Source organism: Cryptomeria japonica, chromosome 4 (assembly GCF_030272615.1).
Source record: "Cryptomeria japonica chromosome 4, Sugi_1.0, whole genome shotgun sequence".
Classification (NCBI taxonomy): domain Eukaryota; kingdom Viridiplantae; phylum Streptophyta; class Pinopsida; order Cupressales; family Cupressaceae; genus Cryptomeria; species Cryptomeria japonica.
This window is the reverse complement of record NC_081408.1, coordinates 223,128,338-223,147,445: the sequence shown is the minus strand read 5'-3', so window position 1 is coordinate 223,147,445 and position 19,108 is coordinate 223,128,338. Positions and strand designations below refer to the sequence as shown.

The following is a 19,108-nucleotide window of genomic DNA, read 5'->3' as shown; positions in this document are numbered from 1 at the left end:
GTTAATGCATTAACAATAGACGTGTAACAACTCAAGATTAAGCTTATTCAATGTCAGTTGACCACACAAGGCGCCCTTACAATCAGCAAGAGGCTAGTGGTTTGGACTAAGCGGATTCCACTCGAGTGCATTCAATAACTTCCTTCATTCAATCTAATTATCTATCATCTAAAATGAAGATTCAACAAAAGACCATGCATATTGCAAAGAAACGACACATTTCACCATAACTTCAATGAAAATGGAGTTCATTTACAATTTAGGCAACAATTTCTTGCCTTCTCCTCCTAATCTACTCTGATTGCTATTCTATTCACTATTCTAGCTACTAACTCCTATTAGCTAACTCTTAACTATTAACTATTAACCTTTACAAATGAAGAGCTTGAGCCTTTTATAATGCTCTCAATACAATTCAATGGCTCAGATCAATTTGAGATCAATGGCCAAGATTTTACGATGAAAACCCTAATTAGGGTTTGTTACAACAAACTCTCCTTAGCCAATGAGAAAATTACATTCCATGAATGTGGACCAATAGATGTAAGAGGTAGGTGCCTCGAAGTTTGTGCCATCATTGGTGAGTCAGGTACATTGTATCTAGACATGCTGATGTGGAACCCTCGAATTGGTGAAATAGTGACTGGGATGCCACCTCAATCTCGCGCTTTGTAGACTTGAGTTGATTCATCATCATGAAGGGATGTTGAGAGATATCTCTTGATACTCAACATTATTCAGTTGCTTAATGTGATGATGATGATGAGAATTATTGATGTAGCTGGGTCCTTCTTCCATCCTTGCTTGCTTGCCTTAGGGTGATTGCATGATCTCTTCCTTTAGATCCTTACTCCAATCTTCCTCTAACCTGGTCCATTTGATTTATTTCCTTGCTTCCTGCAAAACAAACAAATGGGTATCAATCTCACATGATATATAACCTTTATACACTCCCACTTTGACTTGATTTCTTATTCTACATTTGTAGGTCTGATATGTGTTTCTATAGGGGAGATTCATCCTTTTGATAAGTGAATTCACCGTCCAAGAAGTATCCTTATTGTCTAAGGGTGAATTTGAGTTGTCTAATGATGAGATCTGTCTTCCTTGATCATCAAGTATGCACCTTCAAAGTCAGATTTCACCTTTGCGAGAATGATATTATTGCTTCTTTGATAAATTTGCCTTGCTAATGATTGAATTCTTTTCGCTGACTGTTGGAGCTGCTTACAAAATTCGCTGATGGAAAAGATGTTGTTTTGTTTTGATGTTAGAATGATCTAATGAAATCCTTTATATATGTGGCCTAGGGTAGAGACATGTCTTTGGGATGCAAGGCCGACTTGATCTAGTGTAAACAAAATTGTAAATTATCCCTCTTAGTGCTGGCCGACTTCTATTTAAAAATTCGAATTTGCTTTTGCCGCCGAAGTGAGATTGGTTTATTAATGCATCAAATGTTTCTCGGTTGACTTGCACTTAGTCTTCTCTTGATCTTTTAGTTTTTTTTTTACCATAATGCAATTGCCTTTAATAGAATTTCGCCTTGGTACCTTAGAGAGGGACATGAGCGAGCTAGGATATAAGTCAAATTTTCATCAATATTTGATGCAGGCAAGCTTAGTTCTCACGATCTACATGAAGTATAGGATGCTTGAACATTTGAGACCACCATGAAGAAGAATTACAACACACCATCATTAGCATATTACTCATCCTCAATGCTTTTCGCTCCTGTACCTTTTGGAAGGTACACCAGCGAACTAGGGGTTGCTCTTAGTTCTCTCGCCTTTCAAATGAAAGCACACTCAATACTCATGTTCTCCAAGATACTTAGAATGTTTTGAACATTAAAATGACCTTCAAGAAGTCTTTTAACACATCTTTACTAGCAAATCACTCCTTTTCAAGAGGTTTCGCTCTTGTACCTTTGGAAGGGTCAGGAGCGAAATTCTTCTTTTTATTCAATTCACGCTTCATTCCTCAATACTTCATCTCCTCAATACTTCACCTTGAACCTAGCTTTTGAATCCTCCTTCTATCATGATCAAGTCGATTTGCTCCCTAACAAGATTCGTCCAATTGCTTGAGTGAGAAATTAGGACCTTTCAAGGATTTCGCTCCTGTAAATTTGGAAGGGTCAGGAGCGAAATGGAAGCAAGAAGCTTAGATGTTGATCAAATGCTCATTCTTCACCTCCATTCACGTTGCTTTAGCCGTGGTCTATGCTAATAAATCACCTTAAGGTTTTTATGCATCGAAATTTTGGATCAAACATCAAGTTTTAACACCTTCGCTGGATTTCTTAGTCAATTCGCTCTTGTCCCTCTGAGAGGTACATGAGCGAATTTGGCAAATATGTCTTAGGCTTTGACAAAATACTCATTTCTCTTCCTTGCTCATGTTGTTTTAGCTTTGGATCGTCCTAGGAAAGCACCTTGAGATAACTTCTGCTTGGAATTTGGGAGCAAAGTATGTTTTAGCAGATTCGCTTGGGTACCTTAGCAAGGTACATGACCTCTTAGATAATTCGCTCCTGTCCGTTTGAGAGGTACAGGGGCGAATTTGGCATTTTGGCTCAAATTCTTTATTACTTTATGATCAAAGTTTGTTTTAATACACCTTCAAGGCATGTCTAAGTCAATCTCTCTCTAATCAAGGCTTCGGAGCATGAGTTTGATTCAAATTGGAAGCAAGAGGGAGGCTTTAGAAGAATTCGCTCCGGTCCCTTTGAGAGGTACAGGAGCGAATTTGAGCTTTTCAGTCAAATTCCTTAGTTCTTAGCTCCATTTTCATCAAAAAATATCAAAGTTATATCGCTAGAGACGTTGGGAGGTCCTAAGGACAAGACTTCATTCCAACTTGCAAGCAAAGTATTGATCCATCTTAGTTCGCTCCCGTACCTTGGAGAGGTACCTAAGCGAATTTCTCCTTTCTTCTTTTGTTGCTTGCTAACTCGGTGAGCCTCATCTTCCCTTCCAAGTGTAGTTATAGTTCTTCCTCTTACATCGTTCGAATACTCCTCATGATCTCAGGTTGATGAGCAATTTTCTTAGTAATTTACCAACCTCCATCAATTTGGTGCTTTATTTGTAGCAGATGATTAAATTGATCAACTTTGATCACTTAATTGCTCCTCATGAAATCGGTCCTTAAGGCTTGGTTTGTGTAATCTGTTTTGAAGCAGCTTTGTAAGCTTCATTCGTACAATCTTGGACTTATACTGAGCAAGCACTCATCAAGGTCACTTTCTTCTTTGAAAGTTGATCCCATTGTATAGATGCAGCCTATATGATATGAATTCACACATGACATTCACTTAGATCTGAATTGAGCTGAATCTGTGATTGAATTGTATGGATATCCACCACTCTTCCTTGTTAAAATTTGCATTTCTGAGTTCTTTACTCCCCCTGTATTGGATGTGAAACCTGAATCCTTGATTGATCTCCTTCGTTCCATGCTCCATGCATCCTTGCTCCCATTTGACCTGGAAACAAACATATTTTAATCAAGATACTAGAAAGAGAACAATGTTTTCTCAAATCTGGAAATAAATTTCGAATCTGATTTCCCTTATTTCTAATACGGATTTGCTCCTTTATGTTGTTATTTGCTTCTGCTCTTTTATACTCTGATTTTGAATTTGCTTTGATTTACTTTATTTGAATTTAAATCCCAAATGGTTTTGGTCTAAAGGACACGTCTTTAATTTCAAGGGCCAGCTTTCTTATCATTAACTCCACACCTTGCAAGGAAACGGTGAGGTGGATGCTTTCTTCTTTTCTTTTTCTTAAAAGAAAAATATCTTAAACTTTTAACTCTCCACCTTAGAGTTTGGTGGGGCCCAAGCAATATGTGGCATGGTAATTAAAAACACTTAAAATCCCCAGGCCAAAGCTTGGTAGGTCCCAGCAAGGAAAGTCCTTAAAAATCTTGTTTGATTCTTCATTTTTGAGTGTGTGTGGGGCCCAAAGGATGATGAGAGGAATATGGGGGAAGTGGTAAAGGAATGTTAAGGGGAGCTGCTACGTGGAGAAAGAGGGGGAATGGGCTGTTGGAAGAAAGGGAGACATAAGGGTGTGGATAATGAAGGGAAATAGGAGATACGTGGGGCTACGGAGGGGTAGGGAGGTTTAGGATGTGGGAGGTATAAGGGGTAATTGAAAGTGGATATGGGGGGTTATAGGTGTTAGTGTTTCAAGCAGATCCGAAGCAAATATGAACTAACAATTATATGCAGATTTAAATACAAAAGATAAAGAAATAAAACAGGACACAGATAACACAGAGATTTAACGTGGTTCACCCAGAATGGGTTACGTCCACCATACACAGCTGTCCAATCTTTCTTATTATCCAGCAAAAACAGTACATCAACCTTACAATGCCTTAAGCATCCCAGCCGCTTATAACATGCGTTTTTAGGGCAAAAACAAAGTCGGCCTTTTTAGGGTTTTATTACAATGTCGGTTTTCATCAAAAAAATACCAAAAAAAAAATTTCTCGGGGGCTCCCGCCCCTGAACCCCCACTTTTCTCGGGGGCTACCGCCCCCAAACCCCTGCCCAGGGCCCAGCCCGGCTCGGCCCCGGACCCCGGCGAGGATACGTGCTGAGTGTACAGTACTTTGCTAATCAGTCGCCACATTTCAACAATAGGAAGGATGATGAGAGGAATATGGGGGAAGTGGTAAGGGAATGTTAAGGGGAGCTGCTACGTGGAGAAAGAGGGGGAATGGGCTGTTGGAAAGAAAGGGAGACATAAGGGTGTGGATAATGAAGGGAAATAGGAGATACGTGGGGCTACGGAGGGGTAGGGAGGTTTAGGATGTGGGAGGTATAAGGGGTAATTGAAAGTGGATACGGGGTTATAGGAAGTGTTGCGGTGGGAGGTAAGAGTTAGGAAGGCGGATAAAGGACGGGGGGGAGATGATAAGGAAGGGTTTAGGTGCAGTGTGGTAGGTAAAGGAAAAGGGTATGGTGGTAGGGTGGTAGGTTAGGGTAGGGATAGGATATGGGTAGGCTAGGATGGGGGTAGATGATAAGATGGAAAGGTGTGGGTAGGAAGAAGGTAATTAGGAATAAAGGTGGGAAAAGGGAATAATTAAGCAGGTAGGGAGGTTAGGATGTGGTAGGCTAAGGGGTATGGAGATAGGAGGGTGGAAGAAATAGGTGGGAGTAAAGGTAGGTGTAAATGTAGATGAAGGGTAGTGGATGAGTATACTAGGATGGGGAGAGGGTTAGGTGGGTAATGGTATAGGTTAGAAGATGGGATGTAAGGTAAGGGACATGGAAGTGGTAGGTTATGTAGAGATGTGAAGGAGGTTAAGGCATGGGGTATGAAAGGTGTGGATGAGTATACTAGGATGGGGAGAGGGTTAGGTAGGTGAGTTAGAAGGTATGGTAAATGGAAATGAAGAGTGTTAGGGGAGGTGGAAATGGAAGGAAATGGAAATGGGAGTGATTGGGTTTGGGTACCCATTGACAGGATCGAGGGAGATGTTAAGGAAGGGTTTGGGTGCAGTGTGGTAGGTAAAGGAAAAGGGTATGGTGGTAGGGTGGTAGGTTAGGGTAGGGATAGGATATGGGTAGGATAGGATGGGGGTAGATGATAAGATGGAAAGGTGTGGGTAGGAAGAAGGTAATTAGGAATAAAGGTGGGAAATGGGAATAATTAAGTAGGTAGGGAGGTTAGGATGTGGTAGGCCAAGGGGTATGGAGATAGGAGGGTGGAAGATGTAGGTGGGAGTAAAGGTAGGTGTAAATGTAGATGAAGGGTAGTGGATGAGTATACTAGGATGGGGAGAGGGTTAGGTAGTGTTGTGACCTTTTCACACATCGCCCCATTGCTAACGGGGACCCCCTCTTTGCTGGCTTTCTGCGTTGTTAGGTTAGGGTTTTGGCTGCTTAGTGGACAATTTTGCGTTTCCCGTGCCCGGGTCTCGGAGTTTTGATCATGCCTTGTGTCGTCTAGGGTTTTTGAAGTCATAGGATCAAGTTGTAAAACGTTGATATTTTAATGATCCTAAGTTTTTTGCTAAGTGTAGACCTATTGAGCGTTAACGTGTTTTTAAACACGCGCATCAGTGATTTTAAAGTGCCAAGGTATTGCCAGACCTTTTGGAGTTGTTTTCTCACTCCTAAGGTATTATTTAAGTTGATTTCACACTTTATTCCAATATTTTCCTAGCGTTTCGCTCATATTTGTGGAAAATTAGCCTAAGTCCAGTGTAAATTTAATGTTTCTAAGTGATTTTGAGTGGTTAAAATGATAAAATCCTAAGGGAAATCCTTATTCCAAGGGTTAAAGGGTCAATTTCCTTGCTAGAGGTGCTTTTCCCCTCACATTCCAGACTTCCCAACCCATTCCCCTACTCAAAATCCACACTACACATGGGTTTCCCCTGAAATCCATACTGGCTACTATTTTCCCCCACTGTTTATCCATACCTGGGTCGAATTTCCCCTAGAAGTGCTAAAATTTGGCTAAGTGTCAAGATTTATCCAGACTGCCATCGATTTTCCACCGAGAGTGCGGACTGAAGTGCGGATGATTCCATGCCTGGGTCGATTTTCCACCAGGATTTTTGTGACAACTAAGTGAGGATTTTTGTCTGGATTTCCATCCAAACAGAGATCGAATTTCCCCTGAAAGCATTTGTAAGGATTTTTGTCTGGATTTTCATCCAAATAGGGATCGATCTTCCACTAGGAATATTTTGAAGAATTTTGAGTCCGGATTTTCATCCAGACTGAGGTCGAAATTCCACCAGGGAGGTTTTTCCAAGTCAAGTGAGTTTAGAGTGTGGATTTTTTTTAATCTAGACTGCCATCGAATTTCCCCTGAGGGTGATTTTTTGCAAATAGAGTAGATTTTTGTCTGGATTTTTGTCCAAGCTCATATCGATTTTCCCCTGGGAGGTTTTTTGTGTGCATTTTAATGAATTTGAGCATGGATTTTTGTCCAAGCATGGGTCGAATTTCCCTTAAGGGGTAAATTTTGGCATTTTAATGATTTTTGAGGGGATTTTTCAATCCCAACCTATATCGAATTTCCCTGGAGACTTATTTTGGATTTAATTTGCAATATTTTAATAAGTAAGCCCCATTTTAATTGCTTTTAAATAACTATTAATGATTATTTAAAATTTAAAAGCAAATTTAATAACTTGCAATAATCATTTAATATTTGAACCTTCTAGAAGCAAGTTAGGGTTTCACCAAGCAAGTATTTATACAAGTGTTTTATCCCACATTGCTTGTGTGGTGAAAGTGTGAGGTGAAAGCAAGTATATGAGAGGAGACTTAGCATTATTTTATTATTATTTCTGCCAGGTGTCTCCATGAAAGTGATTTTTCTCCAAGTTGGGCGAATTTTTTTCGCAAGGCGTTTTTGTGAAGTGTGGGATTGAGGATTTATTTTCCTCCATTTTTTCCAGCTTGTTGATCTATTCCTCTTGGCTGCCATTAAAAACCAGTTTTAGAATTTCGATTTTGCTTAAGTTTGGCGATTTTTTTCAAACTTTAGCATTTTTTGGTGAAAATTGGCAATTTCATGTTTGCAGACTTAGGCGATTTTTTTCCTCCACCATTTTTGCTTGTTGTTCAAACCTTCATTGCTGCAAATTGCTACCATTAACAACATTTTTCAGAATTCTGAAAATTTTGATTTTTGCTAAGGAAGGCAATTTTTTGTGTTTTGGGTATCCAATCCCAACTTGGCCGATTTTTTTCAGATTGTTGCCATCCTTGCTACTGTAGATCTAAGCTGTCATTATCAACATTTTTAGATTTCCATTTTGGCGCCATAGTTGGAAAAATTCGATTTTGCTTGGGAGGTGATTTGGTGCCACATTTTGATGATTTTTGTGCATTCTTGTTGGCTGCCATCATTTCCAGCCTGCTGATTCGCTTCAAATCTGAGGTTTGCTTCAGATTTTGACCTCCATTAATGGCTGCCATTAATTTTCAGACTTAAGTTTTTATTGCCCAGCCAATTCCAACTTAAACATTTAGCATTTGGAGGTGTTTTATGGAGTTTTTTGTGCATTTTTTTAGACCATTTTATCGCTGTTGCAGGTCTGAAACTCCATTGTTAGACGGTTGTCTTCAGAAATTTTCATTTCCAGCCACCTAACCATTTTTGGCGATTTTGCTTGGGGCGGTTTCCTTAGCCATTTTTCATCATTTTCAGGGATTTAAACCACCTTGCAAGGTGCTAGTAAGTCTGAAGTATTCAGTTTTCAGACTTGTCCTCAGAAATAAATTTTTTACCAACCATACTTACATTCCAAAAAATGATTGTTTTGATCATTAGAACTGATTTTTATCAGGATTATGCACATTTTGAAGATTACAACATGTTTTAAAAGTATGATTTTCAGGTTGTCTTCAGAATTGTTGACCTCCATTATTGACTGCAAAAGGTGTCTTCAGGCATTCATTGTGTGAAAACACAAACCTTTCACACTTTTCCTTAGTCATCATCAATCTGGTATACTCCTTTGCATTTCTAGCTTGCATATTTTCTAAGCATAAGGAGGTATTAAATGAATTTTATGGAAGGCTTCCATGCCTTAGTGTTGTCACACTTTGAACTTAATTGCTAAAATTTACCAAGTGTATGGATTATTTTCCTGACTCCATGCTCTAAATTAGCTAAATCTTTAGAAAGTCAGGAATTTTATTACGAATATTATTTTCCTAAGTCTAACTTTGAGCTTCGTACAGGTGCGATGTCAAAGTCGGGATATAAGGAAAGGAAAGAACTACTAAAGACGCTGAAGACTGGATTTTATCCAGAGTTTAAGATTTCATCCAGATGGAAGGAGATCGCTGATACAAACATGCATTTCCTGGACTTCGACCAGATGCAGCGTCGGATGTTCGGAGTCAGAGATCAGGTTCCTTCCCCAGCATATGCGAATATTATGAAGAGTGGCATTTTCCATGCCGTTGGATTTCCACAGTCCATACAGTGCAGTTTGCCGATCCTGGAGTGTGCACGATGTTACGATCCTCTCACAAGAATGATCAAGAGTCCAAAGGGTGTTGTCATCGCCTACCTCACTGAGGATGCCATTGCTGAGGTGTTTAGAATTCCACGCGGAACAAACATGAAGGATGTAACCAAGGAGTATTATGCAGAAAGATACACGAAGAAGATGGGTGTATGTAAGAATTTAATTAACAAAGAGTGGATCATTGAGCCTAGGTCTCATCATTCCAAGGCTCCCAAGACACTTATGTGCATAGATTTTAAGGAGAAATATAGTGATTTGATATTCCTACTCAACAGAGTGATGGGGATGCCGCAGGGAGCAATATTTGATGGATGGATGTTCTACCTCATCCAAGATTGTCTTAGAGGAACACTAGTGAATTGGTCCAAGATTATAAGTAACAACCTGGATTTTCAGCTCAGGAATGTAGAGCGGTCCAAGTCATTCGCCATGACTTCTTACCTGGTATACCTGCTTGCACGATTTGTTTCATACAGAGGATTAATATGCAAAGGTGAAGTCGGGAATGAGCAAGGACAATTCAAAAGTTATGAATGCTACCCCCAACTAAGTATGCATAGAATTGAAGACTATAAGAGAGTGAATGATGCATTCACTATGTACATCACACGGATGTTGCAAGGCACAATCCACAAAAAATTGTCCAAGGAGGCAACAGAGTTAATAGAAAAATATGGATCGTGGTTTATACAGTTTCCCACTTTCACATACCTCAGGATTCATGGGTTTCAATCTAGGCCCTACAAACTTCCTAGGTATCCAACCGACAGAATGATATTGTTGGAAGTGGTGAGACAGCTTCTAGAGTTCGATGTTATCCAGAGAGAGAAGCACAGAACAGGTATGACATTCCCTATTTCAGTTGGGAAGACGTCAGAGGTTTGTCAATCCACCATAGCCGCCAACACTGCGAGTGAGGAGCTTGCATTCTATCGATTTGCTACATATAAGAAGAGAGAAAGATTCGATCCAGACAAGAAGGTCGGAAGGATCAGAGGAGAGAAGTTCACTCATAAGATTGACATACAAGATTATTGGGCTAACCTGATAGACGAGCAAGCAGTGAAGAGAAGAATGTGGTCCAGAATGTCAGTGGATTTCATGAGGAAGTGTGGACTTTTCCTCATTCCTGATCAGGTATTAGATGATAGAGATCATACACATCCACAGTATGAGAGTGAAATGAAGAGGGCAATCCTATTGCCTAATTGGTCAAAGTCAAAAGAGATTGACCTGAATGTATTGATGAGAGAGGTCTTGAATTTCTCCCGCCTATGGGTGGATATACAAATGAATAAGTTAGTTGACATGGGTGTTCCCTTCACTTATGAAAAGATGAAGCTGGAAGAGTCTACTTCCGAAGATGATCAGAGGACTATCAGTGATGTTAGGATTCATGCAGACGAAGAGAGTCAAGCTCCCAAGAGAAGGAAAAACACGCCAGGAGAAGTCAAGGCCAGAGGGAAGAAGATTGAGGATGTGAAGAAGAAACAGAAGACTATCATTCCACTTATCATTCCTTCACCCCCTCCCAATGTCTCATCAATCAAAGTGATTGAAGTAACAAAACAGAATAAGGAGACTCAGCAGTTTTCCAACACAGTGATACTACCAAAGAATATTCAGGAGTTCCATGCCACAGCGACATCTGCACCTCCTGATGAGAATAATGATCAGCCGGAATCCCCTACTGTCCTTTTGGAAGTTAGTTTGGGAAATGACGTATATGATTGGACCAGGGATAATCCTAATGACAATGAGGATGTTATCTCAGCATTGAAAGGACTTGATCGAGAAATATGTCTTGATGATGGTATGGAGATGGCCGCTATTCTTGAATGGTTGATGAGAAGTATGGAAAAAAGTAAACAAATGATAGAGGTGCAGCCTATTGATGATATTGATGACTACCTACCTAGGAGTGCTAAAGGGAAGGAGCCCAAGAGAGCGGAGATTTTGTCGCACATAGCTAGAGATGAGACAGGAATGCGAATTGCGCAGATTGTTGTTCCTATTGCAGGCGTGACAGCAGACATTGCTACTCCTATGGATTTCCAGATCACTTCAGTCGCCCTTGGTCGTACATCCAGAAAGCAGGAATTCCAGGAGATTGGTGAAAACCTCCACGCAATCAATGCAAGGTTAAACAGAGCGGTTGTGGAGAATGAAAGGTACAGAGAAGAAAATATTAGACTCAGAGAGTATATTGCAGGGACAAGGCGTGGAGATCCCACCCTTATTTCCCCTATTGCAATTGACCATGGAATACATTCACACTGCGAGGTAGCGAGAGGTACACACTCAAAGGTGGAAAAGTGGATTGAAAGCACAAGAAAGCAGGCAGATGATTTCCTTACTCAGTTTGTTCATGCATATGATAGGACAACAGGACTTATATTCAAAATCCAGTATTTTGAGGGAGTTTGGGAAGAATTCTGGCCTATTCAAGACAAGACCATTCCACGCCTCTAGGCACTGAAGAAGATTCTTAATTCCACCTTGGTCAGCGAGAACATTATGCACAGTGGAGACAAATACGATTTCCATGGTTGGTATTGTTCACTAGCTATGAAGAAATCAACTTATGACAGCACCCAATCGAGTTGCATGGAGATGGAAGGATTAATTCAGGACATTCAGATGAAGATCCTTGCCTTGATTGAGGAATTATTGGGTGTTGATGTTAGTGATGCTAGTGGTTTACACTTAGCCGAATTAAGAGACAAGATGAAATTTATGTATTTTTGCCAGTTGGACTCTTTGAAGAAGAGTCGGATAGATGACTTGGTCTCTTTGTTGATTCATGTTCATAGTTCGCAAAAGCTCATGCCAGAATGGGAGAACACTTTGAATGCTTGCTCGGATTCACTGGACGTGATTGATTTACAGCAAGATGCCTTGCCTAGCATTTCCATGGAGGAGTTAGATTCAATATTGGCTAGACTCTTGGAGTATGCTAGGAGAGAGAAAGAGAAGCAGGGAGGAATCTTCTAGAAGATTCCCTATACGATGACTAGGTATCTTTTCATTGGGCCATATGTTGGTGGCGCCATTTTTTATGTAACCCTAATTAAGGCAATTCTAGGGTTTTGTTGGCATGATCTCGCTCGTTGATCTTAGATCAATCTAGGCCATCCATTTTGTAAGAGACTCTATATATGCCCCCTTGTCTCTCATTTGTAAGAGAGTTTTTGTAGAATTGTTGGTATATGCTACAGCTATTTGAATCCTAATCATTGTTCAATTGTTGGTGATTTTGCTCTTCAAGTGTTGTATTTGCATTCATGGTTCTCAATTCCTCCAAGTTAGATTAGAATTTATTTTCATGTATGTTAGATTGAGTGGAAGATTTGTTGAATTTATTTGTGTGGAATTCTTAATCCATACCACTAGCCTCTTGCCGCTGGTAAGTGCGCCTTGTGTGGTCAACTAGAATTTAAGTAAGCATAACTTCAACTATTATGCGTCCGTTGACAAGCATCAACTTGGATGGTGTCTACGTTTGATGGTGATAGCCTGAAAATCTTTAAGTATACCTTAAACGATTGCACTAAGCTTGTGTCAATACTTGATTGTGAGACCTTGCCTGGTTTGATTCCACTAAATCCATTCATCATTTCCTACATTCTTAGGTTTAGAATAGATTTCCTAAACCCTATTCTTTTTCCCCCTTTTTTAGTAAGAAGTAAATCCAGAGCCATATTGATAAATCTTAAGTTGTCAACACACCTATTCCACATCATTCATGATAATCCAAACATTTGCGTAAGTCCCCAAGTGAAACACAGCTATTCACATCAACCACTGAACTTACCCACTCGTCAAGACCTGACATGTAGAAACCTTGGAATCATTTTAGTTGATCTCATTCTTAGCATCTGAGGTGATTTTGCTCAAGAGAGGGTAAATTACCTTGGTACTTTATTCTAAAATGTTTTGTGCATAAAAAACACATCAACAGGTAGGTAATGGTATAGGTTAGAAAATGGGATGTAAGGTAAGGGACATGGAAGTGGTAGGTTATGTAGAGATGTGAAGGAGGTTAAGGCATGGGGTATGAAAGGTGTGGATGAGTATACTAGGATGGGGAGAGGGTTAGGTAGGTGAGTTAGAAGGTATGGTAAATGGAAATGAAGAGTGTTAGGTGAGGTGGAAATGGAAGGAAATGGAAATGCGAGTGATTGGGTTTGGGCACCCATTGACAGGATCGGGAGAAGTGGGAGGGATTATGCCTTGGCTGGGCAAAGGGAATGTTAAACCTCACTTCATCTCAAAGAGAAAGACTTGGCCAGCCCCTGAGCAACCACAAACAAAAGGTTAATAGCAAAGATTCAACAACTTAACAACTAAGCTAAGAGGACTAACCTAGAAAGCGAAAAACGCAATGGGGCGATGTGTGAATATATCACAACACTACCTAGGCCAACATGTTGTTGAAATTAGCAATCTCCTATTTAAGGAGGTAGAGGGCTTAGTATTTGGCATGATTAGATAAGAAAGTGTATTTGCCCTGGGCACGTGGGTCTGCTGGACGACAATCCTATAGATCTGACTACAAGGTAGAATGTAGCCCTTACTTTGCATCGTTAACTCTTCTGAGCAAAAAGATTAGCAGTTTACATTTCTCTTATTATTCCTACACAACTATTTCAGTTTGAAGGAAACAGAGAAGGTACACAGTCATAGAAGGAAATGGCAAATTACTTGTGGAAGCTTACAACATTAAAATACCAGTCACACCAATCATAGTGCAATTTGCAAAGTCATACCTAGAGAAAATATCTTAGGTAGGTGGAAGAGGTATGAAGCTTTGTTCCCAACGACGAGCCAAAATCAATTTAATTTCTTTGATGGTCAAGGATGAATCACAAAGCATGTGCCAACCCTCAACCACGTAGTGATTTCCTTTGTAATGTGTCTTTGACACGTGCAAAGCAAGACCAAATTGATAACACGGGCCTCCAAGAAATGGAATGGATGCTAGGGTAGATCAGACGGTTAGGTTCTTATCACATCTTGTTTTGTTTCAAGACTGTAATCATTCTTTCTGCCAATTGTATGATTTCTGAAAGTTATTTGAAGGCTACTGATATTAACAGTTGAGATTTAGCACTTAAATCTTGTTGAGCATTCTAGGAATTTGTAACAGATCTCTATCAATTCTGGTAATGAAATTTGAATTTGAAAGACAACAATATTGCTTTTAAATTTACTGTGTGAAGTGAGTTTAACTTTCTAAGCCAGTATATGTCATTGGCTATAATAATAATGAGCTTTACCAACCACACCACAAATATATCTACTACATTCTACACAGTACTCATGGCTTAAATGAAAGTGGGTACAACATGGGCGACAATTCCTACAAAAATGATAATGGTGTTTGTAGCCATCATGTGAAAGATATATGGAAAAACCATGTAATCATGTAGGAGAATGATGTACATTTTCACATTGCACAAGTGGTAAATCCTCCACAAAGAATATTTATGCTATTGATTTCAAATATCAGGAAAGCATTGAAAAATGATCATTGAATAAGATGAATGTATTGTAATATGTGTGTATAGAGATGTGTAGAGTCTAGAGGAAAGGGCCTCTTACACAAGATTGCACCATTTGTAGATATGTAATTGTAGCAATAAATTTCCTTAGAGTAGTCATAAAACTAATTAGTATAGTTACATACAAATTTCACCATTGCATTTAACACAAATTTGGAGTTCATGCGACTCTTAAAATGATCATGCATCTCAATGTATGTAGCACTCACAAACTTGCTTGCAAATTAAATATTAAGACATAAACGACTTGTCCTAACCTAGCCCATATAAGTAAGTGGACCCTAGATGATGTAATCAAATAAGTTTGTCGGTTTCCTAGCACTCTACATGAAAACCTACAAAAGAAGGAATAATATGCAATGAATAGTGCATTAGCCAATGTTTGTGATCTCAAATTCATCCATACGGTTACCAAATTTCCTTATGGTTGCAATATAATAATATTTACTTTCATTGTGTTACCAAATTCTTGTGATCTCAAATTCATCCATGATATATCTGATAAGGACTTCAATAACTCACATGCTTGTGTTACCAATATTGTTTAAAGTAGAGGGGGCTGCCCCTTTAAAGAGGCCTAGGATATTTGTAAAAATTTTGCAGTTACTACCAATGAACTTTGTGTAATTATTTATTTATTCAATTAATCGTTTATAGTGAAAATATGGATAATGGTACATTATCCAAACAACCATAAAGCCATACAACGTTATATGTCGATAAAAGTATAAAATATATCCAATAAAGTCATATGGGCTTGCAAAAAAGCCATATGGACCTAAAATGTCACATATACATAATACAAAACATAAGTTCAAAAAAACCACATATGCATGCAACAAAAGACCCTAATCTATTCATTTCCCGCTAGGCGAAGGAAATAGATCGCGAGCTACCTTTGAGTGTTGACTAGATGGAGATGCATATGATGTCGGTGTCTTTAGAATGTGCTCACTCATCCTCCTCTCTAGACTACTCTTAACCTCCATCTAATATAATCAAAAGTATAGGCATTAATATATATAGAAATTGAATTATAGAATGACATATAACAAAATAACCACTTATCGCATACAAATATATCATGATGTTCATCCACAACAGGGGCACGTTCATGATTTGGAGTCACAAGCCCCTATAGCAAGCATCAAGAAAGCAATTAAACTACATTTGAGTATCATTAAAATTTTCAATAATAGATCGATAAAAAAATTAAATTAATGTAAAATTTACTAATATGTCTCATACCTCTGTCAAAGGAGCAAAACTTGCTACTGTTGCAGCAACACCAGGGTCCAATGTGGCACGAACATCAGGAGGAGTATTTGATGTCAACTTCTAAAAATGAAACAACAAATGTTGTTCAATTACCAAAACTACCTAACATTGGTTTACAAAACCATTAATGAATAAAAGTTACCTGGGTGAAAGTTCGTCGGCGACCACTGCTGCAAGGTGTTGATGTTGAAGGTCCAGCATCAAACTATTGAACATCCAAATTGTGGTATGAGAAAACTATTCATATAAGGCTCAACTTTTCACATTTAATAGTTATATTTCTTTATTGGTTACATGCTAGTGGACTCAACAATGTCATAAAATAAGGGGCTAGGGTAGTGTTGCGAGTAGTGTGAACCATAGTTGAAAAACTCGGACTCGGCAATGACTCGGCAAGTACAAAATATTTTAAAAACTCGAGACTCAAAAAAACTCGGCAACTTTATTGAACATTTGAAAGTATATTTTTTTAAATATTCTTCAAAAACACATATATATAAATTTAATGTCAATAAATTTATTTTTTAATTCTATTAGAATAAACATATATTAATAGAAAACTATTTAAGTCATAATAGTATTAATTTAACATCATAGTATTGAAAATTCATGTCTCATAGTATTAATTTTACATTAAAAACGTTGGGTTTTTATGTCTGCGAGACTTTCCGCAAGTGACTTGGCTGAGCAAATGACCCGCAAGTACTCGCAAAGTTTTTCAACTATGGTGTGAACACTCTGATCCTGAATTTTCATCATAATAATTCTTACTAGTTTTATTATTATTACATTTCAAAATAAAATTTAATAAATAGAATTAAATGAACTTGCTGAAATTTACATGAGTATCAATGCCAATTTTTTTATTCACCAAAGATTTTATCATGACCATCTGTTAGGGGTAAATAACGTATGTTAGTAAGAATAATATTTATGAGTGTGTTATGTTGTTTTTATGTTTATGTTTGTCACCGAGAGGTTCCCGTCGGGTAGTTGGGAGTTGGTGACGGTTGGCAACTTGACCAACCGTCGGGTCTTTATATTGTTTGGTTGGAACCTCAGCAGGGGATGATGTATGGACAATTCTGGACACTGGAATAAAGATATAACTTTTCTGGTCTAATTAGTATCATTGTCATTTATGTTGTGATGTACAATTGTTATGTTACATGAATATTTGGTACGTGTGGGGATTACTATGTTATCTGATTATTCACCAACCATACATTTAGGACTAAACATTTTGGGGCCGTTGCCTGAACGAACCTGGAGATAACTATGGCGGCAGGGGGAAGCAATTAATGGGTCGGCCATTTAACCAGCAATTAATTGTCCTAAACAGCGACACGCACGAAGAGAGTACCACAGAAGAGGAACGAAAGGATCAATTGACGACAGACTTGGTGGAGTTGTGGGACGTGTCGGTCACGCAGTACATGCAGGAGAGGCTCGAGAGAGAGCCATCTCGGAAGGCACGGTACGTGGTGAACTCACCGTCAGCACACCCATCTTTGACCTACTCGGGAGTATTCCAAGGTTACTCGCCAGAAATCTGATTGCACTCCAAGACCGAAGGGAGGAGATGGCAAAGGAACTTCGGCGGCAACAAGTCCTCCGACGGTACGAGGGACGGAGTCGTAGGTAGGAAGAGGAGAGGAAGGCTAGTCGACACCGTACCTCTGGCACTTGATGCCCCTATGGCTGAACAAAGACAGACATACCACTACTGCCGAAGGAGTAAACGAGGGAACTCTACGAAGATCTCTCCGCATAAAAGAACAGGTCGACAGGAGACGGCGACTAAGGGAGGTTGCCAACTCGAGGAGTCCGAAGAAACACAGCAGAAGTCGGAGTGTCAGTCGAAGTCGTACTCAGGAGAGGCAAAAACCGTGTACGTGGAAGGAGTTGGCCGAGGTCGCCAAGAACCTGCCACTTCTAGACATGGCGGAGGAAGATCTCGCCGACCAGGCCCCACTTGACGTCAAGTGAAGAAGACTCCAGAGCCGAATCACAAAGCACCCAATCGGAATTTTCCGAACAAAGAGAGGAGGCAATACGAGACCTGCATGAGGAAATCGTCACTATTTTTGAAGCAACGTTGTCTGGAATTAAAAATTTGTCCTTGTCAGAGGGCATCAAAATAGGAAGGTCAAATCTAGAAACCTCGGGAAGGAGGGACTATAGAAGCGAAGGTGACCAAAGTCCGGTTGACAGGGCCCCGACCAGACCAGGAGCATACGGTACCTCCCGGACACATAGTACCTTCCCGGCATATAGCCAATTCCAGGCACTGCATAAAACCATACAGAAAATGGCACACACTCCGGAGAAGCAGAAACTCCCAAAATTCATGGGCGACGGGTTAGAGGAACCCGTACGACATTGCAAGACATGCGTCACCATCTGGGAAGCAAATGGCCAGGACGACCGGAACTACTGGGTGAAGGCATTCCCGGCCACTCTGCAAGGAATAGCTATTGACTGGTACACAGACTTCGATGCTTAGCATAAAACGTCTTGGGGCAATCTGAAGAAGGCCTTCGAGGAAGAATTCAAACTCCTATGAGATGACAACGAAATTGTGGCAAAAATTTACAACACCAAACAAGGAAAAAACGAAAGTGTGCGCGCATATAACAGAAGGTTGAGGGAACTACTTAACAAAATGGAGAACCAACCGGCGGATGGCCTCAAGAAGCGGTGGTTCGTGGAAGGATTGGTACCATCCTTGAGAAGGACGATGAAAGTGGTCCCTCCACCATCGTACGATGAAGCATACAACCGCGCCATCGATATTGAAAGTGAAAACAAGACATCCCGGGGGAAACGACGGGCGAGCGATGGTGACAACACGGACGAAGACAGCGATGGAGGATCCAAAACCATGCAAGCACTCCCGAAGGATATGATGAGGATGATAAAGGAGTTAAAAGGTGACAAGGAAAGTGGTAGGGAAGGAAAATAACTATGGTGTACTGACTGCAAGACTGAAGGACACACTAAAGGAAGTTGTCCCCACAAAGTTTTCTGTGACATCTGCCAAGTAATGGGACATTCCACTAAGGAATGCCCGTACAACTTGAAAGCACGGAGCACACAAGTGCTCTACGCCCAACCCGACCAAGCCACACCGCCGGTGACACCTCCGAAGCCAACGGCAAACTCTGACGCCTCCCCTAGAGGGGACAGAAACAATCGGCGGGGTAACAATAGATCCAATAATAACACACCAAGAAACAGAA

The 19,108-nt window shown here is 39.9% G+C and overlaps 1 protein-coding gene across 1 annotated transcript in view; it reads right to left on the bottom strand.

Annotated features, from left to right (window-relative positions):
• Positions 1-15,191: 15,191 nt before the first annotated feature.
• LOC131069764 (uncharacterized) overlaps positions 15,192-19,108 on the bottom strand; it is a 71,653-nt gene continuing 67,736 nt past the window's right edge. Inside the window, exons 8-11 of the mRNA XM_058005314.2 lie at positions 16,009-16,071; positions 15,837-15,926; positions 15,664-15,723; positions 15,192-15,577 (exon numbers count right to left, since the gene is read on the bottom strand). Coding sequence (XP_057861297.2) covers positions 15,446-15,577; positions 15,664-15,723; positions 15,837-15,926; positions 16,009-16,071 — 345 coding nt within the window. The 3' untranslated portion in view covers positions 15,192-15,445. The remainder of the gene's footprint in view (positions 15,578-15,663; positions 15,724-15,836; positions 15,927-16,008; positions 16,072-19,108) is intronic.